General features: G+C 40.7%; 1 protein-coding gene and 1 long non-coding RNA gene across 5 annotated transcripts in view; one reads left to right on the top strand and one right to left on the bottom strand.

Moving 5' to 3' along the window:
* Positions 1 to 16,578, bottom strand: part of SLC16A10 (solute carrier family 16 member 10) — a 78,019-nt gene extending 61,441 nt beyond the window's left edge. For 3 of the 4 annotated variants that reach the window (XR_008576505.1, XR_008576506.1, XR_008576504.1), the window contains exon 1: positions 15,921 to 16,441. Coding sequence is in view for 1 of the 4 variants with exons in the window: in XM_054821473.1 (XP_054677448.1) it covers positions 15,921 to 16,302 (382 nt within the window). In the remaining 3 variants the exon portion in view is untranslated. Of the gene's footprint in view, positions 1 to 15,920 lie in introns of all 4 variants that reach the window. The other variant, XM_054821473.1, reaches the window with a different exon arrangement.
* A 155-nt stretch (positions 16,579 to 16,733) lies between these two features.
* The window catches only part of LOC129204233 (uncharacterized), a 30,015-nt gene continuing 19,104 nt past the window's right edge, over positions 16,734 to 27,644 (top strand). Inside the window, exon 1 of the long non-coding RNA XR_008576301.1 lies at positions 16,734 to 16,921. This is a non-coding gene — a long non-coding RNA (uncharacterized LOC129204233). The remainder of the gene's footprint in view (positions 16,922 to 27,644) is intronic.

The following is a 27,644-nucleotide window of genomic DNA, read 5'->3' as shown; positions in this document are numbered from 1 at the left end:
TATGATTTTAGTACATGCCAGAAATAACTAGAGGGAAAAAATGCAACTATAATACTTCCAAACTGATACTCCTGAATTTGGAGACAAGCATACAAACAGACTAGCTCTAAAATCCTACGGCACTGCTTTCTATCACAAAACACTTGTGACATCCTTGTCTTACTAAACTGAAATAAGAGACTGAGTAAGGTAAGGGACTCTGGAGCACAGGTAGATTTTTTCATCAGTCCTCCTGGTCAAAGGGAAGGGGTACGAAAGGGCTAGTTAGTTGAATCTGGCAAGTCAACAAATGGTTCAGGACTGGTGCCACAGCCAGGGGTTTAGCTACTTAGACCATGAGACTCACTTTGAGAAACCTGGTCTGCTGGGGACTGATGGGGTTCATCTGTCAGAAGGGGAAGTGTCTTCAGTCATAGGCTTGCCAAGTTGGTGAAGAGGGCTTTATACTAAAGTCACCAGGGGAGGGGGAACCTCAATCCATCCCACTCCTACCAGTGCCAGCAATAGATGCCCAAAGCCTGGAGAAGGACCACAGGTCAGTAGGAGAACACCTGAAGTGCAGCACAAAGGAATTCCAGCTGCTCCAGCCAGTAAGTCAGCTTCATCAGGGGCCCAACTTCAATGCCTCTAATGCAAATGCAGGTAGCATGGGGAATAAACAAGAGGACTTGGAGACACGTGCATGTCTGCAGGGCTATGATCTTATTGGAATCATGGAGATGTAGTGGGCTGGCTCCTGTGATTGGAGTGTTGGAATGGAAGGATACAGGCTCTTTAGGAAGGACAGGCAGGGGAGACAAGGAGGTGGTGTCACACATGGGAAATAAGGAGGCAACCAGTAACAGTCAACATGACTTCACTAAGGGCAAGTCATGCCTGACAAGTTTGGTGGCCTTCTATGATGGGGTTACAGCATTGGTGGATAAGGAAAGAGCAACTGATGTCATCTACCTGGACTTGTGCAAAGCATTTGACACTGTCCCACACAACATCCTTGTCTCTAAATTGGAGAGATGTGGATTTGACAGATGGACCACTCGGTGGATAAGGAATTGGTTAGATGGTTACACTCAGAGTTGTGGTCAAGGGCTCAATGTCCAAGTGGAGACCAGTGACAAGTGGCATTCCTCAGGGGTCAGTATTGGCACAGGTGCTGTTCAACATCTCTGTCAGTGACATGGACAATGAGATTGAGTGCACCCTCAGCAAGTTTGCTGACGACACCAAGCTGTGTGGCGCAGTTAACACACTGGAGGGAAGGGATGCCATCCAGAGGCACCTTGACAGGCTTGAGACATGGGCCCATGCAAACCGCATGAAGTTCAACAAAGGTCAAGTGCAAGGTCCTGCACATAGGTTGGGACAATCCCAAGCACAACTATAGGCTGGGCTGAGAATGGATTCAGAGCAGCCCTGAGGAGAAGGACTTGGGGGTATTGATTGATGAGAAGCTCAACATGAGCCGGCAGTGTGTGCTTGCAGCCCAGAAAGCCAACTGTGTCCTGGGCTGCATCAAAAGAAGTCTCACCAGCAGGTCGAGGGAGCTGATTCTCTCCCTCTCCTCCGCTCTCATGAGACCCCACCTGGAGTACTGCATTCAGCTCTGGGGGCCCCAGTACAAGAGAGACATGGAGCTGTTGGAGAGAGTCCAGAGGAGGGCCACAAAGATGATCAGAAGGCTGGAGCACCTCTCCTAGGAGGACAGGCTGAGAGAGGTTGTTCAGCCTGGAGAAGAGAAGACTCTGGGGAGACCTTATAGCAGCCTTCCAGTACCTAAAGGGAGCCTACAGGAAAGCTGGAGAAGGACTGTTTTACAAGGGCATGTAGCAACAGGACAAGGGGTAATGGCCTTAAGCTGAAGGAGGGTAGATTTAGATTAGATACTAGGAAAATATTTTTTATGATGAGGGTGGTGAGGCAGTGGAACAGGTTGCCCAGAGAGGTTGTGGCTGCCCCCTCCCTGGAAGTGTTCAAGGCCAGGTTGGATGGGGCTTTGGGCAACCTGGTCTAGTGGAAAGTGTCCCTGCCCATGGCAGGGAGGTTGGAACTAGATGATCTTTAAGGTCCCTCCCAACGCAAACCATTCTGTGATTCCATGAAATTTATTACTTACAGAATTTCAAGGGACCTGTGCCTGTCTAAGCTAAACCAACTGCACACAGAAAAAGGCTTTACAACTATGAAACTACTTCATTAAAAATGGAGATAGTAGCTAAAGACAAAATGTAACTGCTAAAACCAACGACAATGCCAACAGCAAGGCATAGCTGTAATCAGAAGCAGTACAAATCAATTTGTACAATAAGAGCTTACATAATCAAGCAAATAAATCTGTGTGGATGCAGCTTTCTCAGAGGGTGGCTGAACAAGATATGTCCTACCATTAAAATAAGCAGATTGATTTTACCTTTGATCTCTTCACCAGCCCTAACAATTGGTGGAGGCTCCTTCTTCCTTCCTCTGCATTTACACTAGTCCTAAACTTCCCTCATTTCAACTATCTTTGTGTAAACACAGCTAAGTCATTCTCTAACCACCTCTTGGGCTCCCACTAAACATCCATGCACTCCCCCAATCACAAACCCTTAATCCCATTCCTCAATCAATGTCTGTGTTATACAAAGTGACACTCAACACTTCACTAAAAGGTTGGCCACTGCATTCAAGTAAATGAAGAATTTTACTAATTTGAGTTTCACACTTAGTTTACAAACTGATGGAGGGGCCTGCATTACAGAGCAGACACACTGCCTTTGCTAAAAATAAAGAGTAGGCAGTAAGGATCTATAGCTTGTTAGGAAACAAGGTATATACAAGATACAGTGATTGTTAAAGAGCAACCTCTCCCACTTCTCTAGTTGAAGAGTATATGGACTTTTATGTCATATACATATAAAATTTAACAGCATGTTACTTATCTATTAAGCAGGATGCAGAGCAAAAGTCAAAGATGTATCTTAACCTTCAAAACAGGAAATATTAATATACTTAAGAGTCAATCCTGATAATATGTATTTGATCAGAATCATCACTGCTTTATAACACAGGAAACAGTGCTAAAAACTGTATGGACGAAATCTAGCATTTCATGTCTTGAAAAGCCCCACGATTTACTTAATTTCTGAGAAGATCTAATAAATCTACTAATCAGCTACAATCACAGCAGATAGATTTGCACACTAATCACCTTGTACACATTACTGTTGCTAGCCATTTCTAAATACATTTCTAAATACAAACAATACTCAAGTACCTGTTAAAGTCCACTGAGCCTCCTCCATTTCAGATTTTAGTTTAACACACAAAAGAAAACCAGTAACCAGGTTTTAAGCCATTATGCCCAAGCTGTGGTATCTCAGTCACAGAAATTGTTCTTTTCCAGAAAAACAGAAATAAGTATGTTGAAGAAGAATTACAGAACAGTTCATGCAGTGCTCTACAGCACTGCAAAAGCTAAAGAAAAGCAGAGCTCTAACCCTGTTTTTAAAGCAATGTCTTGATAAAAACAATGAAAGTCCTTCCATTTTAAGAATACTGTTTGTAATACCAACATCTTCTGCACAGTAAACACTGACCAGCAAGCTCTCAGACTGAGTTCCTATCCCAAAGGACTAGCACTCAAAGCTTCCATAGAATCCACACTGCTTATAAACACAAAGCAGTGAGAAATGCTAAGATTTATCACCTTCAGAAGGCAATGTAAAACTTGCAGCAAATTTTCGTCTTGAAATTAAGTTTGTATCCTTTTCATTCTGATCCTTAATTTGAAACCTACAGGAATGCTCTCACATTAACAATCTACATCCTTTTTGTCTGAAACCCCAGAACTACCACATAGGTCCAGCTGTAGGCAGTCTTAAGGACATGATACAATTTTTTCACATGGCTTTTAAATTTACTGTTTATAGCAACACTTACCTACCCTGATCAGGAAAACATGCACCTAGAAGACTGGTAGGTGGGATATCTCAAAACAGGAAAGAAGTCTCAGCTGCTCAGAGGCAGCCACAATTGTATCTCAAGGAACAAGCAAGAGTAGTTTGTAGGGTATCTGCCTGTCCCTACCTGTAATTTCCCCTAATACAATTATCCATAATATGGTTAGATCATTTACAATATATTTTAAAAATACTTTGATCAATTGCTGAAATAAATGTTCAGCTAAAAAGTTCATTAATACAATATACAGTTGTTTTGTCACAAACATTGATATAGAGATTGAACTTGTATCATATAACATATGTTAATTGTAAATTAAATGTATTCTACCACATGTACAAAAGAGTAATACTGTCTGAAAAACAAACGCACTGAACAGTGTTAATTTCAGGATTAACACTATTTGAAATTAGAAGTTTACAAAAGCACTTTGTCACATTTATTGACAATATTTGCATAGGCAAATCAGTTTAACAAGTCTGAGTTAGCATGAATAGTATGTTCTTTGCCTAATATTAGGAATATTAGCAAAAGCAATAAAAATCCAGAACACCAGAGTTGGGTCATGCTGACTAAACTTCTGACTGTGCATACAAAGACAACACTGTCCATACCAATTTTGTGGAGTTCTACTCCAGCCTTCCCACTAAGCTACCCAGTTCTGTCCCTGTCCCCCACCCACAAATCTTCAAGGGTCAGTGATTTCACTGCATGAAACTAAATGTTCATTAAACTGCTGCACTATGAACAAAAGGCTTTGATATATACGGAGGTGTAAAAATCTGTTAATGCTCCATGCCTCAATTGGTAAAAAAATGGGGTTACTCTGATAGGATTAGAAAATACATCTCAAGCTTGTACATTTTATTTAAGCTTCCAGAAAACTTCCTAGTGTTGATTTAATTTTCTAGATCACTGCCTGCACCCAGCAGTGTCAGAAATTATAAGTTGAGAGTCCTAATTTCTTTCAAGTTTGGAATGCAATGTTGGGTTTCGAAGAGCCTAAGCTACATAAATATTTCAAAGGTAGGAAATGACTTGAAGGTAAAAAAAACAAAGGGCAAATTCAAATTCACTTTTATGTGCCAAAACCATAAAGGCTTTCTTTAAAGCACATATCTTCAATTTTGTCACACACAACTTAAACAAATGAACTCGGGGGGGGGGGGGGGGCGGCACAGGCAATATTTCCACAAATGAATTGAAGGAGAACCCAAAAGTCATCATATAAACTGTATACTCAAGATTTGAAAAAATGTTTATCTAGCAACACTACATCAACTTTAAGAATGTTACTCTGAACCATGACACACACCGCCGACACATGTCCAAAATACACACCATAGTTCAGGTTCTCAATTTCAATCTCACCTGCTTTGATGTTAATAGCATCTTTAGGTAAAGCACCATTACCACACCTTCTTTACTCTCAAAAAAACCCCCAGTATATAGCAGCTGATGTCATCAACCAGTTCAAACCACTCAAACCACTACAGTGCACACTAAACATGGAGCCAACTGACAATAAGTAAGCTTTCAGTCTCACCTATGTGACCCACTGATATTATTCCCATCCCAGCATGTTCTCCAGCAGAAGACATGATCAGGTTACTGTCCAAGTAAGCCCTGGCTGTGCAGCCCAAAGACACTCAGTACTTCTGATTCTTTTGATAGGCAATACAGGCCTCCTTAGGCAAAACAAATTGGTTTGTTTTACACCAGTGTCCTTGTTGTTCAACTGTTCATTCTGTATACTGCTTAGCTACCATCCAGACTCTAGTCTAGAGCAAACTGGGCAGCTCCTTAGGAGACATCTGGATAGTAGATGCCTGGATATAGAAAGTAAACAAGACACTCACAATAGTCAGTCCAAGGACAACAGGGGATTCTGGAGTGCCAATACCAGAGAGAGTACAGACAAAAGCCTCCAAAGATAAGGCTCATCTCAACATTCACCAAGGGTCACTTCTTAATGAATACTAGCATTCTCTTTTCTTCCTGAATTCTTTGGCTCTTAAGCATTCAATGCAATACAGTAAGAGCCCAAACTAGGACTTCTCTCATTAGAGGAATTCCTTGTAGTTAAGATTTTTTTTTTTTTTTTTGCAAAAGAGCAGCTTTCTTACCTTGTACACAAGAACATTGTTCCTGGTCATCATATAATGAACTATCAAAGTTGCATTTTGTTCCAAAAGAAAGGACTGTTCATTCCTTCTAGACTGCAGAAGTAGAAAGCTTAAAGATCATGACTTTACTTAGGACATTTTACCATAGTGTTTTATCCTTGCTCAGAGTTACAGCATTGATAAAATAGTTAAAATTATTAAATATTTTAAAGAAATCTGTCAACTGTGGTATCAACAAACTTCTTTACAATGAACTTGAAAGATTTTTGGGTACCTAACCAATGCATTTTCTATTTGGAACCTCAATATTTAAGCATCTTGAAAAAATGGCTAAAATCCAGACCATAAGCCAGAAGACAATCCTTACTGCCCAGTTTACAAGTCATTTGCAAGATGACAATAGTTAGAAATTAAGGGAATTAAATTAATAGCTAGCATGTTTTAAATTACTTATTATTCCTCACATATATGTTCTTAAAAAAATGCAAAAGAAAAGCTATTCTGAAGTACTTTGAACATATACATAAAGTACAGCTCTACTGACCAAAGCACACTTCAGAAGATAAATAGCCAAAGAATTCACTACTGCTTATTACAGCAAAAAGGCAACAAGAAAATTGCTTTACAACTTGCAGTCCAAGTACAACCCCACCACCTAAGGGAAACCATGTTCCACGGTATTATAGACATGCTACTGATAACAGCAAGGGGCTGGGCTCAATATCCCAGTAATTCCTTCCTGTGTGTGGGAACTAACACTGATGATTTTTAAATTGGTCTCATCCTTGCTAAAGGGCTGCTACTCTAACTTAGCTATTTGAACAAGTCATTCCTACCCAGTTCCCATGCAAATTAACAGCAGGATATGAAACAGAGCTGCTATTATTGTAATAAATTAGATTTCTGGAAGTAAAACAGATAATGTAAGATCAGAAGGGAATGTTTTCTTGTAGAACTATCCTTTCTGTACATATTTGCTGAAGGTTAAACTGCAGTAGACTAAGGCTGCATTAACTGTGTATGTTCACAAAACGCAAGATTAAAAAATTTGTGGAAGATATATGAAGGAACCTACATAATTCCTTCTACCACAATGGGTATTCTAAAATAAAGCAGTTATATTATCAGCGTTACATTAGCTTGGATGCAAGTAATCCTTCCTTGCAGTTCATAGAACAGAAGCAATTTCAAATTGGGCGATTACTTGCTAAGCATTATAGATCAATGTTTATTGAAAATTCTTATTTTCTTAGCAACACACAGCAATGTAAGTTAGAATTTTATGAGTATTCCTCTCATTTCAAACCACAATCTTTGAGATGTAGGATTCTATTAAAAGCTTTTATTCATAATTCAGAAAAGCAAATCCTTTCTTTCTTATGATGTTACATTATACAAAGATTTGGAAAAAATTGTCTTAATCTAGAATAAGATTTATATCGGTATTTCCAAAAACTGAAGATTTGTAATACACATTTTGTTTAAAATTAAAAGGCTAGAATTATCAGGAGTTCCAGTTACAAAATGTTCTTAACAAAACAAATTTTCTTAAACTAAAGATGCTTTCATGTGACTAATCAAATACTTACACCAATCCCCAAATGTTTTATAAGTATTAAACTAATCCATAATTCTAGAAATGAGGACTTGAATACAGATTAGGATAGTTTCCAAAAGTATAACAATTCTACAGCCAAACTTGAACTGCTACTCAGTTCCCCAGTAAAGATTGTCTGCATGTGTCCCATCAAATAGTAAATAATATCTCTATAAAATTTAGAAAACATTAATAACTAAGTTTCATATGACTGTCAAACCCTCACATTATGAGAGGGGCTGGCCTAGAGCACAGCCGAGGCAGCCAGACACAGCAGTTGGCACAGCAGCTAACCAACAGCAGGGCATACCCAAGAGGGCCTGCAGCTCTTCTCGGAAGAGCAAACACTTGCTCAGCAGTGGCAGTGCCACAGGGTACGGTCCCCAGCAATCAGCAGAACAACCATCCCCATGACACCCAGCCTGTGCTCCTGAGGGAGGGTGCATTGAGCAGGTCCGGGGCTCCTCACTGAGGTGGCAGGAGACAGACTACTTGCCTGCAGGAAGTGTGTGCTGGTGGAGTATGTGTGTTACCAAGTGAAGGAAATGTGGGAGGAGGTCAGCACACTAGACAGCATCCCAGATGACAAGAAAGAGATTGAATTTATCTTCTCCGAGACCCTGAAGCGTCAATAGTCAACCCCCAACTGTGCTGAAGGAGGAACAGGTAGTCTGCTTATTACTGTAAATCCAGCAAAGGGCTGCAAAAATGATCAGGGAATTGGAGCATCTGACATACAGTGAGAGGCTGAGAGATGTGGAGTTGGTTAGGCTGAAGAAAAGGCTTGGGGGGGGGAATTTTATACATATGCATAAATACTTGAGGGGAGAAAGTGAAAAGACTGAGCCAAACTCTTCTCAGTGGTATTCAGTGAAAGGACGAGAGGCAATGAGCACAAATTGAAATACAGGAAATTCCATTTAAATGTAAGAAAAAAATCTTTTATACTGTGAGAGTGGCCAAACACTGGCACAGGTCAGCAACAAAGGCTGTGGAGTTTGCATCCCTGGAGATGTTCAAAACCCAACTGGGCAAGGTCCTCAGCAGCCTGCTCTGGCAGATGTTGCTCCAAGCAAAGAGGCTACAACTGTAACCATTTTGTTATTATCTGTAATTCCTGAATTAACTCAAACTGGCTAAAAGAGTAAATAGACAAATTATGCTATAACAGTTTGAGAACAGTCCACTACATTTCTTCATGCAAAACCAGTAACTGAATAAAAGGAAGAGAGACCAATAGCATTTAAACTTCAAGTTGGCCTTTAACAACACATCTCAAGAGGCTAAAGAAATCAAACCATGAGAAAAGAGGCAGAATATTATCAGGAAACTTAAAGTGCCTGGAGGCAAAGCAGACCAAGTTAAGAGATGAAATCTTCTTTACAGATAGGCAAACAGCACTAAGCACTGGTACATCTTGCTAAGTCTAAGAGGAGGGTCTAGTAATAAACATACACATTTTGCGAACTTCCTCTTTAGACAGCAGTTATTTAGACTAACTCAAAAATCAGGAAGGGATTTGAGGAACCTCAAAAAATGGTAGTCAAAATGGATGAAGAAGACACTGACCAGACTACAGGGTCCAATTAAACAAAACTAAGTTGAAGAGTAAGGAGCAATGCACACTGGGAAACTTCAAAGTCAACTAAACTCCACTGAATGCAGGTATTAACAAAAAGCAGCAAGAAAAACATTAGGTTACATAAATAACACAAACTAGATAGCACAATGTCACCATAGTACATCATGTCATGCCACAAAACAGCTAAGCCTCATTCAGATTATGACACACCGTACCCTTCTTCTCCATATTACAGAATGTTATAGAAACAGAGACAATGATAAAGAAATAACATTAACTGAGTATGAAAGATGTTCCACATGGACCAAAACTGTTAAGACTTGAAAGATTTATCCAAGGAAGAGGCATAAGGAGACACATGCATGAAAATATATATATACGCACACCAGTCCCAAGCCACTTTGAAAGCAAAATGGCAGATGATAGGCCAGCAAGCCATCTAGATAAAGTGTCTTCAAAGTGAAGGACAAAAGTCTCTTCTGCTATTTGGAAGTCAAACCCAAATTTGAGCCCTCACCCATCTACAGAACAGTTTAATCACATACTGTTGCTTACTTGAATTAGAAATGACAGCGCTCAATGCAAAGATTATACATATACAACATTTAGAATTTGGCATTTAAGGATGAGACTGTAAAATAGTCAGTTTTAACACTACCTTAAGAATCATCAAACAAGGCCTTTCTCTTATGAATAAAAAATAAGCCAAAAATAAAGCTTCATTTTAACACTTTCACTTATTTTTTTAAAGACGTTTTACACTTAACCTCATGTTTAATAAGTCTTTCATTACTCTGATGCATGTAACTAGATTAGCACAGCTACAGGCAGGCACTAAGTACATTTAGCTTTAGTGTTGTACCAATGTAATATCAGTAAAGATGAAGTTCTCTTGAACTAAGGTTACATTAACAGCAAATTACTCTGCAAGACATTCAACAGTGTTTTGTTTTCATCCAACTTTCCACCTCATTAATAAAGTATAATAAAAACTTAGTATTTAGATAGGTTTGAAGAAGATTTTAGAGGATAGTTTTGTCTGAAAGGCAGAACACAAAAGCTCATAACTTGAGGCACATACATTTAATGCAGAGTGGTGGCAATAGCCAGCCATCTTTAGCATTTTAATTTCACAGGGATGAAACATTCCTATGAAGTACTGCCTCTAAAGCAGCCCACAAAAAAAAAGCTGGTAACCAGCTTTCAGACACATTAGGAAGATTATTCCCCCTAAGCAAGCAACTTGTTGCAAGCTACTCTGCATTTGAACCGGAAGAGATCTAACCAATGTGAATTCCAACAAGAGGAAAAAGACAAAGACAACCTAACTAGCAGGCACAAGGCTAATCAGTCTACAGACTAGTTATCAACAAGAGAAATGCTCCAGAGCTGGAGGCATAGATATACATGCATGTGTGTATGCATAAACAGTAGTGGTATTAACTATTCTGTCCTAAGGAGAGACACCATACTAAAAAACTACCTTCAGCTTCCCAGTTTGACCCAGTCATAATTTCAACTACTCCAGAGTCTTCATTTACACACATATTTATAATCAAACCCAGGTCAAAAAAGGACAAAAATATGACTGCAATTGAATAAAATGAATTTTTACTTTTACCTCAGGTTAGTTTTCAGCCAAACTGCTCCTGTTACTGGTTCCCTGCACTGTTTTCAATGGCCACGCAAAGATGGGAAGGAAAGCAGACTACAGCAGCACTGATATCCATCAGACCAAGTTTTTGTGGAACTACATCCTTCATTGCAATGTAATCCTTACTGGACAAACTGTTACACAGTAGGGTGCTTTCTTATACCTCACACAAATTACAGTTCCGGTGCTCTGATAACCTCTGCGTTCCAAATTTTATTTATTTCTTCTTAAAAAGAGAGAAGAAAATCAACTGCTCTCTCATAAGCCATGTGACATGGTTCCAGCTTGCCAAGCTTCCCAATTTACTGGAAACCACATCCCATAGAATTAGAGATGAAAGAGTGGTTCGGAAGAACAGTTATAGAACAAGGTCTCAAATAATAACAAAACCAATTATGGTGTTTTTCTCTCTGCAAAGCTCAGGAAGATAGCAAAAGATTCAAGGAAATAGAAAGGGAAAAGCTTCTCAACTTCAAACTGTCATGTTAAACTAAAAAGGCAGCAGTGCTCAGCAAAATTAAGTTATCATATATAGTAGTGGTTCACTTATTCTCAACACATGTAGATCTCTAGTCATCCAACATCATTTTCACAGTATCTGAGTTATGGCCTGGATACAACAGCAAAGGCAGAATTTTCCTCCCTGCCCTACTGGGCCCACAGCAATCCAGCTCCGAGAATCCCCATGGTGCTGACAGTGTTCAGGCAACTCAACGAACTACCAATCACTCTGATAGCCAGAGCAATCACCAAAGGGTGCACCTTACAAAGACAAACCAAGGTAGATATGTACAAACACACCAATAGCCAGTTAAGGCCAGCTGATGTCTTCTAATAACACTAAAAACAAACATGAGGATGCAGAACAGTAATAACAATATATACTCACTGCGCTAGGCTATTTGTACAAGTGAAGATGAACAAACACAGAGAATAATCCAGTGGAGTTACAGAACCAGCATTGTATATCATAGAACAAGGAGTAACCAAACTAGTAGAACTAATTTTATCTACTTTTTTTAAATAAAACCCAATTATTTTTATCTGCTGCCACTAGTATCTTAGCATTTACCTGCCCTTTGAAAACAGGTATGCATACATACATACACAAACCTATACAATAGCAGCATCTATAAAGAGAGTACAACACAGGCCTAGATGGGGCTCACACACCAGATCTCTCTAACCAAGATAACACAGGGGCTGGCTCAGTGCTCCACATCCCTCTGTGCCAACACCAACACAGAGGGGAACCAAGTGCTCTTCCTGCCAAAACCTGGACTGGCCCCAGGGCCTGATCCTTCTCCTTCAAGGACAATCAGGCTACAATTGAGTTTGAACACTAGAGGCATACTAGGTCTGCCCTATTTCCAACTGCTAAGCCTCCTGTACTTCATTGCCGTTGTGTTTTTCCACCCAACTTGTTCCTCAAACACAATGCGCTATAAACAATGAACAGAGTAGTTTCCTGAGACTTCAGGCACATCTTTCCAGAAGTTTTATACTTATGTTTGGGGCTTTTCCTCTTCTGTAGTTGTGCATCAATTAGCTTTTGAACAAAAGAGTTGGCTATACAAAGAAACAATGAAAATGCTTATATAGTGTAATATATCAGCAAAGAAAGGAACTTTTTACTAATATGAATACCAAAATATTGTATACTAGTTATGTTCAAAAATTTTCATTAAAAATATGAATTACAATTAGATGCCCCTTGAAGAAATTTGTGAACTGTCTATAAGCTGTAGCACAAGTTCTTTTATTAAGACTCCTAAATCCTACCACAATGTTAATTATGGTTATTCATCTTATTTATCCAGTGCTGATGCTGCATTCTGGAGACAGCCTTGCTGCCTTACCTGTACTTTTGCTTCCTTCCACTCCTTATCTGCAAGGCAGTCACTTCTTGACTACATCCTTCTCCCATTTTGCCTTTCATACTGATAAATATCCATCCATCTACTAGAAATCACAAAAATAGCACATACTATGATTACTTAATTCCCTCCCATTTTGCCTTACATAGGAGATAGGCATCCATTATTAAGATATTACAAAATGTTATTAAGAGATAACAAAAATAGCGCATACTACAGTCTACTTAATTCCTCTTTTTGAGGAAAACACCAGGCAAGAGACAGCTACTGGCTGGTCCCAAAAGAGCAGGCACAAAAACCTCTGGCAACATACATGCTTCTGGCAACAGCTAAACAATCTTGTAGTTAAAAAGTTGAATTCTGTGGTCCTCCAGATCAACTGCAAGATTCCACAGACACCTGCGATCCCAAGAGAGACCTCTCAAAAATCAGCATTTCAGATTTACAAAAAAATATTTTTTTCAGAAGGATTAGAATATTAAACTCTGTATGCCAAAGGAAAAGCACACAGCAAGAAAACTTCCATTACAAATCCCAGCTTCCAAATTCATTAAATCTGACTCAAACTCTGTTTCGACTGCCAGTTTCGAGTCACAATCAGTCTGAACACAAGATACTAACTAGATTAAGTACTATAATCAATACCATGGGAATGATCAGGCTAGGGTTTTTTCTAACTCTAAAATCATACTGCCTTTATCCCATTAGTCATCCTTTTTCTTTCTACAGCATGCCAGCTAATCCATCAGTGTTCAATAAGAGCTACACTAAGTGCAATTTGCCATTTCTGATCATAGCTCCCCTTTAGACCAAGCTAAATATTGTATTAGAATTTGTTTAGTTCAGTTCACTCTTGGTCCTATCTTTGACAAGATAAAAAAATAGCAGACAAACAGTTTCTAGATGATGAAGTTCAACATTAAGGAACAAAAAGTCCTGTTTGACAGCTGCTGATTAGCCCTCATGGTGCCCAGACTCATTAGGGTACTTTCAGATGTTAAGAGGAAGGACACCCTTTTATCTGCTGTTCTGCAATTTACAGGAGGCACTTTTGTATTTGCAGTCCTCCTCATGCACACAAGTCATCTACACGAGGCAGCTATCTCCCCCCAACTTAAACCTGTTTGGATTTAAAAAAGCAAAATTAGTGTCCTCTGCATTACCCAAACCAGAGCACATCTGACAGAGCAAAACGAAATGCGGCTGTAGGTTTGTTTTTACAAAATAAAACCAAAATTGATATAGGACATGCTGGCTGCATCCAGGACTCTGAACTCTTCCTGTTCATCTAAGCAGGATGCAAAGCAACTAGGTTATAAAGGCTCCATTTTTCCCCCCCCCACTCTTTTCTGCAGCTGGGCAAATTTTCAAAAACATGGGTGGAGCACAACCACAATCTCAGCTCACTTAAACACTAGTGGTGCAATTACTCTTCTGGAAGTTAAGAGATACTAATTTCAATCCTCCTCTTACTGTTTATTTTGACTACTGCACCATTTAGCTAAAAGTCACATTTTTTTCAGTACAAGAAGAGTGTTTTGAGACATCATTACTAGAGAACCAGATCCTCAGAAAAAACAATTACACCTCCATACCATGAATCGACAGAATATCAACCATCCATGTACTTCTGCATTTCCAACTGGCCAGTGACTCCCAGCTCAGTGTGCAAGTATTCACAGCACCTCCTCTGAACAACCTCATTCTTCTCCCGTACTCGCTAAAGAGCCTAGGCACCTACTTCTGGATGTGCATTTCCCGTCTGTGAAGCCTGCACTGCCACACCTAATGAGTACACATACACCTTATGCCTCACCACAAACAGATTAAACATTGGAGAGCACATCACCTGTGCCCACCACAGCTTTCTTCAGGTTTAAATACCTGCCTTGGTTTTCTACTTCAAACAAAAATATTGTTATTAAGTCAGGGGAGGAAAATTAGCTTGTCTTCTACATCTCAATTTTAGGCCCACTTATCCCAATATTAAGGAACACATAAATTTCAAAACTCTTTTAAAGTTATGTAATCCCACTCTGTACTGATAAAGTTTCCTAGAAGGCTTACACCTCTGCAGGGCTATGTAGCTGGAACACCTTTTTTTAGTAAGGAACAAAAACATAAGAGACAATATTTGGGTTTTTAATATTTAATTTTAATATGTAAGCTACCTTTTAAGACAGTTTTATTATTATTTACTATAAAAATTATTATAATTATTAATTTGTTATTATTGTGAGAGCCAAAAACTGCATTTCCTCAACTTACTGTCAAAGCACAAGACACTTTTCAAAGAGAAGTTACATAAAATAAAATAGAATACATGCTCACTTTTGAATTAATTGGTACTTGTGTCTAGAATGATTTAGATTAGTAATAGCAGAGTGCAGATTTGATTGCAATAGTACTGTTATGTCTTCAGAGTTTGGTAAACATCGTTAACTTTACTGGTGAGGTTTAAGATGCTGGTTACAACAGTAAATCTGCACATCGAAATGCTGGTTTTGGCAACTGTTAAGCCCATTCTTGACATATTTTAAGTGCCACTATAACCCACCGTTAATTTATCATTTAGACTAATCATTAGGCTAACGGGGGCAGGGAAATAAAACTTTCTGGGACCAAGAGCATGCTTTTTTCCCATAATGCACGATGACAGATGCCTAAAAATACTGCTGCGGAGTACACCTGCTTCTCTCCCTGCAGCTTCTCCGCCACCGCCCCAGGAGCTTTCTGCCCCAAGCCCTGTCGCTGGGGCACGGCTGTGGGAGCACGCACTCGCAGAGAGGGGAGAGGGGCTTCTCTTCGCCTCCCTGTAACGAGTATTTCCGAGTCCCTCAGCCCAGCCCCACGTGTTTGCGGCGGGGCAGGCTCCGGCCCGGCCCCCCCTGCCCGCCCCGAGGGGGTCTCATTGCCTGCGGGCAGAGAGGCGGGACGGGCAGCTGCCCCCCCCACACTCCCTCCCCGCGGCCATGCCGCGGGCTGGCCCTGACAGCACTGCGGGGCACGGACGCTGACAGCCGGAGCGGCTGCACCGCTGGCAGCGAAAGCTATCGGCCGGGGCGCCTTCTCGGCCCGGGCTGGGGAAGGCCCGAGGCGGAAAGAGCTGGAAGCCACCCCGACCCCTTCCCTCGCCGCCTCTCACCTGCTTTGAACGCCAGCTGCTTGCCCTCGCTGCCGCCGAAGACCTGGAGCATGGAGACGAAGAGGACCCCGCACGAGTTCTGGATGCCGAAGACGGCGCCGTTGCACCACATGGCGGCCAGCATCACCACCCAGCCCCAGCCGCCCTCGGGGGGCTCAGGCGCCTCGCTCCCGGGGCGGCTCGCGCTCCCGGGGGCCTCCGTCGCCGCCTGAGGCTGGGCCCCGTTCTCGCCGCTCTGTGCGGTCGGGCTGCCGCTCCCGGGACACCACTCGCCGCCGTTCTCCCGCCGTGTCTCCACCGCCGCCGCCGGCGGGTCGGGCAGGGGGGCGGCGGTGGGGTCCCCCGCGCCCTGCGGCGACAACTGCTCGCTCACCGGCGCCATCCTCAGCCGCGCCTCGGAGCGGGCACGAGACCCTGCCCGCGCGCCGCTCCCGCCTTCCTCCTCCTCGCGACCTCTCGGCCCCCGCCCGCCTCAGCCCCTCGCTGCGGGAGCTGCGGGCATCCTGCGGCACGCCGTGTGTGTGTGTGTCTGTCTGTCCGGCCGTGTGTGTGTGTGCGCGCGCGCGCGCGAGGCCGCCTCGCCGCTCGCGCCCGGCCACCCCACACACGCGCACACTCCCCCTTTCTTCCCGCCGCGCGCCGAGGGGTGACCCGTCGCCGCCGCTTTATTTTAAAAGGGGGGCTCCCGTGGGGGCGTCAGCGGCACGAGGGCTTTGCTCCGCGCCCATTGGCTGAGGGAAAGGAGGCGGGAGGGGGCAAGGGGAGGGAGGCAAAGCTATTCTCCTCTGCTCACCGCCCCCCCTCCAACCGAGGGGGCGGGGCCGCGGCGTGTCAGCGGCGGCGAGAAGCGCTCGTGCCGGGGCCCTTCGCCGCCGGGGCCCCTCGCCACCGCCGCCGCTCGGGGAGGGGAAGCGGAGGGGGTGCGAGGCTGAAGGCAACGGTTAACGGTCGCCGCCGCTCGCGCTGGGCGGGAGTCGAGTGCCTCAAGTCTCCACACACAGGTACCGCACGCTGCCCTGGCTAGCCTCGGCGGGGAGAGCGGTAAACAAGCCCCTGGCCCCGCTCCCAGACCGAGTTCGTTCCCCATGAGGCAGGGTAGTTACACCCAGCGGTGTCCTGCCGCGGCTGCCCAGAACTGAGGGAAAAGTCTGAAACTCCCTCCCCGGCGGTTTGCTAACGACAACCAAGTAAAGAAAAACTACCCCAAAACGCGAAGTGAGGGGCGCCGCCCGCGCCTCACGCATAATCGCACACGCACACGCATACACACACCCCCGCCGCGTATGCTGACAGCCGTTGTATTCCCCTCACGGCCGTTTGCTTGGCCCTGCGCCGCGCTTGCTGGTCCGCGGGGAGCTCTCCATCGCCCACCCTTCCTTTCGAGGGGAGGGCCCGGGCTCGGGGCTGTCGGCCCGGGCTCGGGGCTGTCAGCCCCGGCATGGAGACGCCCCGCTCCAGGGCCCTCGGGGCATCCGCTGTCCGCAAGGAGCTGCTCTCCGGGATAGCTCTCCACGTCCCCTTGGGCCACCCTTAGCACTTTGCCAGGGATGACCATGGTGAAACTGTTTCTCCCCGATTGTTTTGTTTTGTTTTGTTTTGTTTTGTTTTGTTTTGTTTTGTTTTGTTTTTCAAAGGAAGAGAAAATACTGCACTTGCACTTCTCATGAAATGTTTCCCACTTGCACAGAGGCACCAACTCTTGACCTTTCCTCCCCACAGCCAGCAAAGTGAGAAGATAGGGAAAGGTGAGGTCAGGAGTGCTAAATGACAAGGTTTTTGACCAGTGAGCCTGCTTCCAAACTCTCAACCACACATCTGTTCATGTGTTTGGCAGTTACTGGTGTTTTAAGCAGTTTGGGCCTGATGAGGAAGAGGATCAGCAGATCAAATCTGGATACTTTGTCCTTCCACATGAGACCTGGAGGGCTCAAAGCAGCCTCTTGCATTCATACACTATCCCCATTTCTTCCCTCAGAACCTGGGCTCCTACTGCTATATCAGTTGCACCATCCAACTGCCCTGCATGCCTGTTAAAGCCTCTTCCTCCTTTTTTTGACCCTGAACCACTTTCTCCTTCCTACCTACTGGTGGCCACATGGCGAAACAAAATTTAGTCCAAAATAATACACTGATTCTTAAGACCATCCCTTGTTCAGCACAAATTACTCAGTCACTCTCCACATGAAAATTAATAGCTAATGAAAGAAAACCATACAATGACATAGCAAAAGCCTGTATAATAATGCACATCGAAGTGGTGTCAGCTTTAAGAATGCCTGGCTTTTAGAATTAATTGACCTTTGGATCTTCAATTTTGCATGTTTAGTATCCTCAAATTTCTTTTAAAATAACTTATTTTTTAAAAAAAAAAACCTTTACATTTATGATAATAATGAAGTGCATTTTATAGATGCACTAATCTTGCCGCACGTTCCCTTTGTTGTGTTACCCATGCCCATCTAAGTTAAACATAAAAACATTGCACACACACCAGCAGTAGAATATGGAAAAAATAAAAGCCCATAGCAAAACACAGTATAGCTGTATGAAATGCATAATAATCATCAAAGCAAAGAAAGAACTTTTGGCCGACCATTGAAAAACACATCTGTTCCCCCCAAGGAACAAGTTTTAATGCTTATGAAAACCCCCAAGCCTATCATAAGCTTAAATATGCTGAGAATATTTCGTAAGCAATTTGACATGCAAAAGTTAACACTTGACACTCTCCAGCAAGTCATCATCCGGAGGCTATTGTCCAAATCTATTGAGCTTTCTTATAATAAATCAAGCTTCGCCCACCATAGTATAACATTTTTGAACGGTTATGACAGAGTGAACCTTTTTTGGAACCAGATTCAATCTTCATTATGTTTGCCAGCAATGATTAACTTAATTAAACTTTCTGTTGCATAGGAATAAACAATGGCAAAATCCAAGATTGGATCTTAATATGACTGATCAGAAGGGGCTCTGTTCTGCAATATGTTTCTAACTTTTAGTTAGATTCCTCAGATTACTTCAGCTGCCTTCCTGAACAGAGGCCTGTGAACTGTATGATGAATCATCAGATCAGCTTGAGGGAAGAACTATACATTTTTTTCTGTTTTGGACAGCGTTCAGTTAAGCACAAGACTAATTCCTTCTCCGCGTGTCTTTCAACATAATATTAATGTATTGCAGTTTCATTTCCCTGTTTCCCATAAACACTGTAATGACTCCCCCCACCCCCCACCGCCTTTTTAAGATAAAGGATGTTGGGGTTTTTTAAATATTGTGAACACACTGTGTGCAACTTCTACTTCTAGCATTTTTAAAAATAGATTCTATTTTCTAGTTGTTAAGTGTTTCTTATCCCCTGATTAGTACGAAATAACTGTTTTCCCTTTCTCCTCACATTGTTGGGAATGGAGAGTCACAAAATCTGATTCTCCGGTACATACGATTTTTATAAATTTGATGGCTTTAATTATTCTGCATGTTCCTTTAGTATTCTGTATCTTATTGTCCTATTGCTATTTATCTAAACTAAAAGGAAAAAAAAAAAAAAGGTTTATATTATGGAAAACTTAGGGCATATGCGGCCTTCCTTTACAGTCCTTAAGTAGATATCTAGGGAATCTTTGTACCTCTTTGCATTTTGGTACATGCTGCTCCCATCAAGAACTTAGTCTCTTCCCTTTCAAGAGAGGTCTCTTGAGATCTCAGCTATTTCCCTAGTAGTTCCCAAGAACAAGAACAATAAAGGCTCACTCTTCATAGTCAGATAATTTTCAATCCCCACCTTCCATAGAAAATGTACTTTGCAAACAGAATATGGACAGGTTTGACTTCAGTTTGATTTCTAAAGTTTTTTTCACCCAAATAATTCACAGTAAAATCATTCTATCAAATAATAAAAAAAAAACCCTACTTGAAATTTAAAAAAAAAAAAACAAAAACCAAACCAAACAAAACAAAACTCTGGAAAGCTATGTAAAGGGAAAGCCACCTTTATAGCTCCATTATTTGAGCCCTGCATGATCACAAGAAAAACAGTTTAAAAAGAGGGGGGAAGAGAAGGAAGACAGACATGAGAGAATTGCCATAAAGATAATGGAAATAAAGAGATTACAGCCTTGTGTACATGTAACTGTATCTATTTCAGCTAAATTGTTATGAGCAAGGAAAAAAAATCATAAAACCAACACCAAAACAGAGAGCAAAGTGAAAAAAATAAGCTGAGAATGGATAAGCTGAGAAATATGATGTGAGAAACACCTTGGTTTTGTCTAAGATTTGTTCCTGTCGATAGTGATTTATTCACTTTATGTGTTTTATTAATACTGTACAGCTGATAAAACAACGCACAGCAATTGTGCATGCAAAAGACATAATGCTCGCAGTAGACATCTGCTGTGGTGGTACTTAGGTTATGCCTATTTTAGGACCAATATATAAAATGCCAGTGCCAAAGCAGGAATTTGACCTGTCATTTGTGGGCTCTCCAAAGCCACAGATCAGGTAACGGCATCTTCTGCAACCCTCTCTGAAATTCTAGCCAGCTCCCTATTAAACAGTCACTCACTTTCTCACAAACAATTGAAAATAGACCCATACTTCAGTAGCTCTCACATACAGCATTTTTTTTCAACCACAAGGAATGTTTCGATTGCCAACTACTTTAAAATAAATTATCTATATAGTTGAAGTATGCTGCTAGTGATGCACCAAGACAGCTTTTTCCATAAATCATTTTATTTGAAGAGCATTTCAAAATTATGTAGCATTCTGCAAAGGTAAAGTGGATGCCAAGCATGAAGAGTACATGTTCAGAGTGTTTAATCCTTCTTCTGTTGATCTGATTAGAATTTGCACTGTAGTCAATGAAAAGGATATGCCTACATCATCTAGAAAAAAAAAGGTCTTCAGTAAAATGCCTGACTTTGTCAAAAATTTGCAACAAGTGGTACAATAGACGCAAAAACAAGAAAGATAGGCGCTATACAGAGAGGACGTGAGGCTAACACAAAATTGTGTGACCACTCAGACTAATGCATGATGTTAACGATTAAGATGTTTTGTTGTTTAATTTTCAGCTAGGATTAATAATGCACCTATTCAACAGTAGGATTTGGTCTTAAGTCAGAAAGATGAAATAAACAGGATAACCATTAAAACAGAAAAACATATGGTATCACCAACTGCGTGAAGATCAACATTAGATTAAATCCCATTCAGTAAGCAGTGTTTATGCATCTCTCAGCCAGACAGGATGTTCTACTGATGTTTCAGACTGGGCTCCAGCTGAGTCGTATGAAGTACAGGGACTGCATCTTGCTGCTGAAGTAAATGAGTCACGTTTTCAAAGATAAAAAGCACAGATTTTACTTGTTTACTGTGGGGACCGTAGGGAGCATCTAAGCTTTGTTTTAGTATTTGGTAATAGCTACAGTAGAAGTTTCCCAAGGGGCTATTAGTTGTCAAGGTATCAGTTCCCTTCTACTTCACAAATCGCTGGAGAATTTTCATTTTTTGTCCTTTCTAAAGAGAAAAAGCAAGCAGAATGAGAGAGGGAAAGAGAGTAGCCTAAATGTCTAACTAGTGAAGCTAAGAGTAAGCAAGAGGCCTGATTCCCACTCCTACATTTATTTAAAATAACAGTTCCAGACCTAAAACATGGGTTATGGCTCAGGTCTGGCTCCTTTACAAATTAAATTCAGTTTTATTTTTTTCTTCAACAAAGTGTTGATGGAACTTGACAGGCTGTTATCTGGGACATAGTTAACATACAACTGCTATTATTAAAGGTAGGCAAGTGGAAGAAAGTGGTACTCATTAACTGTATTTTATGAACCCTCTGCCAATCTCTGGTTGCACAAAGGTATGGTTTTGATTACAGTCTTTCAGTGAGGGATTCCTCTAGCCTACCTTCTCACTCTCTCTGCTGTGAACATCTGGTCAGAGCTGGTCACCTACATAGTGTTGGTAGGAAGGAATAGGGAATTCCAGGGGACAAATTACTTTAAACATTAACATTTATGATGAGATAAGTGATGTTAAAGGAGCCCAGTTGACTAGCTTAGATGTAGATGTGAGAACTCTAGGCACCTAAAATTTGATGAAATTAATCCCACCCTCAGATATTAAGGTGAAGAATATCATAAGATAATTTTTATTCAGACCCCAAACCTGGAATTTGTTTTGATCCCATTGCTAAATGAGGAAGCATGAAGAATACATTGTCCTAGCATGATCATTCACCTCTTTCTTGGCAGTGAAATAACTAACACTGTTGGCAATGTTCTCATTCAGCTTCAAAGTTAACATCTCTTTCAAATGAGCAGGAACTGCTTCAAGCTATTGTTTTAGGCTGTCTTCAGGCTTGATTTGATACCACTATCCAGGTCAAGTATTTCATATTGCATCCATTATCAGAGGATCTAAGCACCTCAAAGTTCCTTCCTTTGTTTACGTAGATTTAATATCTTCCAGACCACCTTTGCAAGCTCAAGAATCCAATTTTGTTTTCAACAAAAGTTTGGAGCATCAGAGAAGCAAATGTTTTATCAAATAAACCAAATCTGATTGTTGTCTAGAAGCAGATTTTGGTTGTCAGCTCAGTTGCTATTCAATTGACTTTTCAGGTTGCAAAAAGTCCAAAAAGCAAAGAGCTATTATCTCCACAAATACAACTTAAGTAACAAACCACCAGCAATAGAAATTACACTAATCTTGCTTTTTAAGAATTCTGATTTCTATTCAAGTTAAATTAACTTTGTTTGTCACCATTTTTGTCACTTTGAAAGTGCTTCTGTATTAGAGGCTATAGCAAGGGTTAGCAGGTGTTAGTGGCCCCATTTCAAGATATGATTTACAACACCGTCAGCATTTTACTTACTAGATAAGCCAATCTGTGTATCTAGATGAGTCAAATCAAATATTAAGGCATATGAAAACTGTTAACAAAGTCTTCCATGTAGAAAGTCTACTCGCCTTTGCAAATTGAACAATTTGTGTTGAGAAATACAAACAAAAAAAAACCCCTGACATTTTAAGAGTAGTATAAGAATACTAAATACATCGAGGAATATTTTCAGGTTGTACATATTTGCATTGACATACTTTATATAGGACATATTAAATCTATGATAAATCACTTCATACAGCATGTTACCTTGCAGCCTGCACAGAAGACCTTAATTTCATTCCACTTTTCTACTCACTAAGAGTTTCTTTAATATATGAAAGAGTAACAGAAAGGCAATTTTTTTTCTTTTTTAATTATTGTGCTAGGTCTACATCTATTTCTTGCCTATTATCTGAAATCTTGAATTTAAAGTTGTGTATCCCACAGCAAAAAATCCAGTCTGTTGCAGTTCAGTTCAGAACAAAATTTACATACCCTCTCTAGTTTAATTTTCTCCATTAATATATTATTTAACCCACAATTCATCCCATATCTGGTAATATGGATAAACCAGATTTCAAAAAAAGGCATATGGAAATGCCTCATTCAATTTGCAATGACTGTATTTTGTAAAATGAACATAACAATTCTTGTTACTACCATCAAATATCTCCTCTCTTTCCAAAGCAGAACTAAGTTAATCCTTGAATTGACAGGGATTATGGTTTTTAAGTTAAATAAATCCCATATTAATGCCCTTCCTCTACATATATATTTACTTAGTGGCTAAGTAAAAATATACCACTTGTTCAAAAGTAAGCATACATATAGGCCCTGCACTTTCTATTCATACCCTGATAAAAATCCACCCCTACCAGATTAATGGGATAACCCTTACTTTAGATATAGAAATAAAATAAATGAATACAGAAGAAAAAAGATCTATAGTATAGCATATGGTCACACAGGTAAATTTCATAATGGAATCCTAAATTTAACTATTATTGCCTCCCATATTGCTTAGGTTGAGAAGGACAACGTGCTACCCCTGGCTAGCTTCACTCACAAGGACTACCAGGTTACCAAATAGCTGGTCATTCATAGTGCATTTACTTGAAAGCCAGATGTATACCATCCTGATTCAGTAGCTCCCAAGTGCTATTTGCACTCCCTCTGAAACAGCATTTTTGGTAACTCAAGGAATGCAAGTAGACTAAGATTTCTCTCTGGGAAACCTAGATTGCATTCCCTAAGATGCGTAAAATTAATAATCAGTTTGCTTCATCATCATAATGATCCTCCCAATTATTATAAAGAAAGACTATGAAAAGATTCTGCGTTACAGCAACATATGATCACAGATACATGACACAACAGATGAAGTATCAGTTTTCAGGCAGAATTAATCAGTATATAAAATGTGTAACTGTTTAGGAGGCTGTCTGTGTCTTATATTTTAGTTACAAACACTTTAAAGGAAAAGGTGAGTCTTCCCTCCTTCTCTCACCAGGGTGAAACCAAGGTCATCTTATTTAAGAGTAAATTTTCCCTGAGATAGTAATATTTAAAATTAAATGACACTCCACCTAAATTATTTTACTAAAAGCCTTCAGCTCCTCTAAGCTCTTCAAGTAGCATCTTCTAAACCTTTAAGAAGTTGCCAACTGTTTGAATAATATAATACCCAGAGTACCACCCTTTAAGGGAAAGATCATGTGCTCAAACTGGGCCAAATAAGCAATAAGATAATATAAACCCAAGCCACTTAAACCACATGAACATTCCTAAACACTTAGGAATCTGATTTATAACCCTACACAAGCAGCAGTATGATAATTCCAATTTACTGCAGGATACTACTGTGTACCAACAGGATTTACAATTAATAAGACCTATAATGCTACTGAATGGGCATGAAAACTGTGTACTAAATTATGTACAATTCTTCTATTTGAGGTAGATTTGCTACGGAGAATAGCATTATTAATCATTAAGTCATCTCAGCTTTCTGTATCATTCTCCAAACGTGCCTAGTATTCTTGCTGAGAAAGTCACCACTGACATAAGGAGGTGATCTTAAAAATAACTCGGGACCTTTATTTTTACAGAAAGAATGTTTTCTGACCTTTTACGACCCACTTTGTTCCCAGACATTGTAATTCTGTAGTTCCTTTGATCTTAAGGCATTTTGCTAATTGTACTTCTGCAGAATACCTGATGTACTGCCACCAGTCAGTAAAAAAGCAGAAGCTAAAGGAGTACCAGCCCTTTCTTACACATACCGATGTATACCCACATATAGAAGAGGGTTTACTTTTTCAACAATTAGCTTACCATATGGTGGGCATGTGGAAAAAGTTGAACAAGAAGAAAAACAATTATTCTGATATAACACTGTTCACATATGAACTGTTGTGGAATAACTACAGAGCTTTAACTTCAGACCATCTTTTACTTTATGAATGGGTATAAAGTAGTGTTAAATCTTAGTGTGGAAACACTTGTTAAAAATCTGCTCACCTGAATAAATCCAGTCTCCTATCTGCTTTTCTCCTTGGGAGAAATAAAGTTGTTCTTTATTCAGTCTTAGAAGGGTTGATTCACTCCAATTTAAATGTAATTAGCAAAATTGTTACGCAAGATGCAGCTGCCAGATCTTTATGGCTGGTAATACCTCAGCCAAAGTACACACTATTTTCTGTTTCCAGTATGCCTTTGCAAGGCTATCAGTTGGAAAAAGCAGATTTCTGGTTGTGCAATGAATCCAGTCGTAGCCAGGAATTAAAGACATGATCATAAAACCCCAACCTTGTGTTTGACTTCAGCTTTCACAGTAGCACTGAAACTTCAGGGTAACCTACAAGGGAATTTGAGTGCCATTTTTTCTCATTTTGCTTTTCCTCATATGCATGAGCAATGCGAGAGAGTTAGACTTCTGATTTTTTCTACCCAAGATGTGTGCTTCTTATAAAGACGAGATGTCAAGCTCGGTTTTGGGAGCAATATATGTATGAGATATTAACTGGAAGCACTGATTGTCACAGGTGGGTTGATTTCTGTTCTCTGGTTAGACATCGATTTGTTGTGATTGTGTCCAACCTCAATCTCCCGCATTTCTAAGACTTGCTGATGCAGATAGACCCACTGTTGATAACTCTGGATTTCTCAAGCAAATTTCCAGGTACAGATCCCATGTTTAACTTCATTCTTGCCACCGTGTGTCTCTTCGGTCTCTTACCCCCAAACCAACCCTCCTAATTACTTGGATAAATTCCTTCTGAGTCTACCTTCCTGTTTCCTAACAACAGTTTCCAGAAATGACGTTGGTGTTAAAGCAAGGGGCACAGGCTTAGTACAGGAATTTCTTACCCATGAACATGTAAGAGTTACAGGTTGGTTTGTTTGTTTTTAAACAAACTTTTGAACATAGTCCCTGCAGTCTGCTTAAACTATTCACCACCAGCAAATCCCGGGCTTCCTTTGAAGCCCGAGGCCAGACAGCCCCTCCACATTTCCGCTTTGACTGGCTTGTTTCTGGTGGTACAGACTTTCTTTTACTCAAGAAAGCACTTTCTTTTTTGACAATGAGAGGGCTCCTAACTCGGGATTTCACAGACCACTGGCCACTAACGATAGAAATACAAGGGCAGAGGTCGCACGCTTCTGGTCTGTCTGCAATAGCTTGGGCAAAGACCTTGAGCTAAAAACTGTTAATCACACTCTCAGTCTAGGAATTCGTTCTCTCATTATAGTTTGATCATGTCAATATGACTGGAAAGTAAAACACAGTATTTCAGTCAGTCTGAAACATTGCATGTTTAAAAGCAAACCAGCCTTTTTGGCAGGACTCAAGTTCCTCTTCCCACTAATTTTCCTTCTTTGCTCCCTTCAGCCCTCAGTCTCACATCAGGGCAACTAAACTTTGAGCCACACAATGCTAGATATATCCTATTTATGCTTCTTGAGGTAAAAAGGTCACCAGAGAGTGATTTAAGAAACATTTTGCCCCACATTTATGAGGACTTCTGTACTCCTTTCTGACCCAGTCAGCATGATAGCTAGGAACCAAATTGTAATGCTAGCTTGAACCTCCTTCTTAACCCTTCCTCCTCCCCACATTGGGAGTTATCACTCCTGAGCTGTAAAAATTCACAGCATTCCCTAAATACCACACTGTATTTAGCTGTACAGAGCCATTTCACTGTGAAAATGAAAAAGGAATTCAGGATAATGTATATTTGTCCATTAACCATAGTTCCAGCTTGCTGTCTTGATGGCTTTTTACATCATCCCTGAAACATTCTCCTTATTCAGCAAAGAACCTAACTTAAGTTTACATTTTTGTTCCTGCAGCAGCATTCTCTGCTAGCCTGTTCCAGAAGTTTGTCATTTATTACATATATTATCCATACCTGCATGCTCTGCTTTTTTTTCCTTCTGAAATTAAACAGCTCATTTTCCCTAGACCTGTAACAACAGTAGGAAACACACACATATATTAAATTTTTCTTTAATTTTAACTCTCCATGTCCATGCATATCAGGACCCTTTGATGTGGCAGGAAGCATCCCAGAAACAACATAGATTTTATAATACCTTTGAAAAGGGACCACAAGTTCCTGTACTGCATGTTATGACAGCATACCAGGGAGTTAAGTGTCGAGTGAACAACTCAGAACAACATTAAGTGCTTTTCTCCTTAATGTATAACAGTACTTATTTCACAGACTGTGAAGCTCCAATATCTGTTAGTAGATGACAGGAAAGCTGAACTCAATTTCCAGGGGTGTTTTTATACTCAATATAATATTACAGAGACTCATCTACTGCAAACT

The sequence above is a fragment of the Grus americana genome, chromosome 3 (genome assembly GCF_028858705.1).
Source record: "Grus americana isolate bGruAme1 chromosome 3, bGruAme1.mat, whole genome shotgun sequence".
Lineage (NCBI taxonomy): Eukaryota > Metazoa > Chordata > Aves > Gruiformes > Gruidae > Grus > Grus americana.
This window is presented reverse-complemented; position numbering and strand designations above follow the sequence as displayed.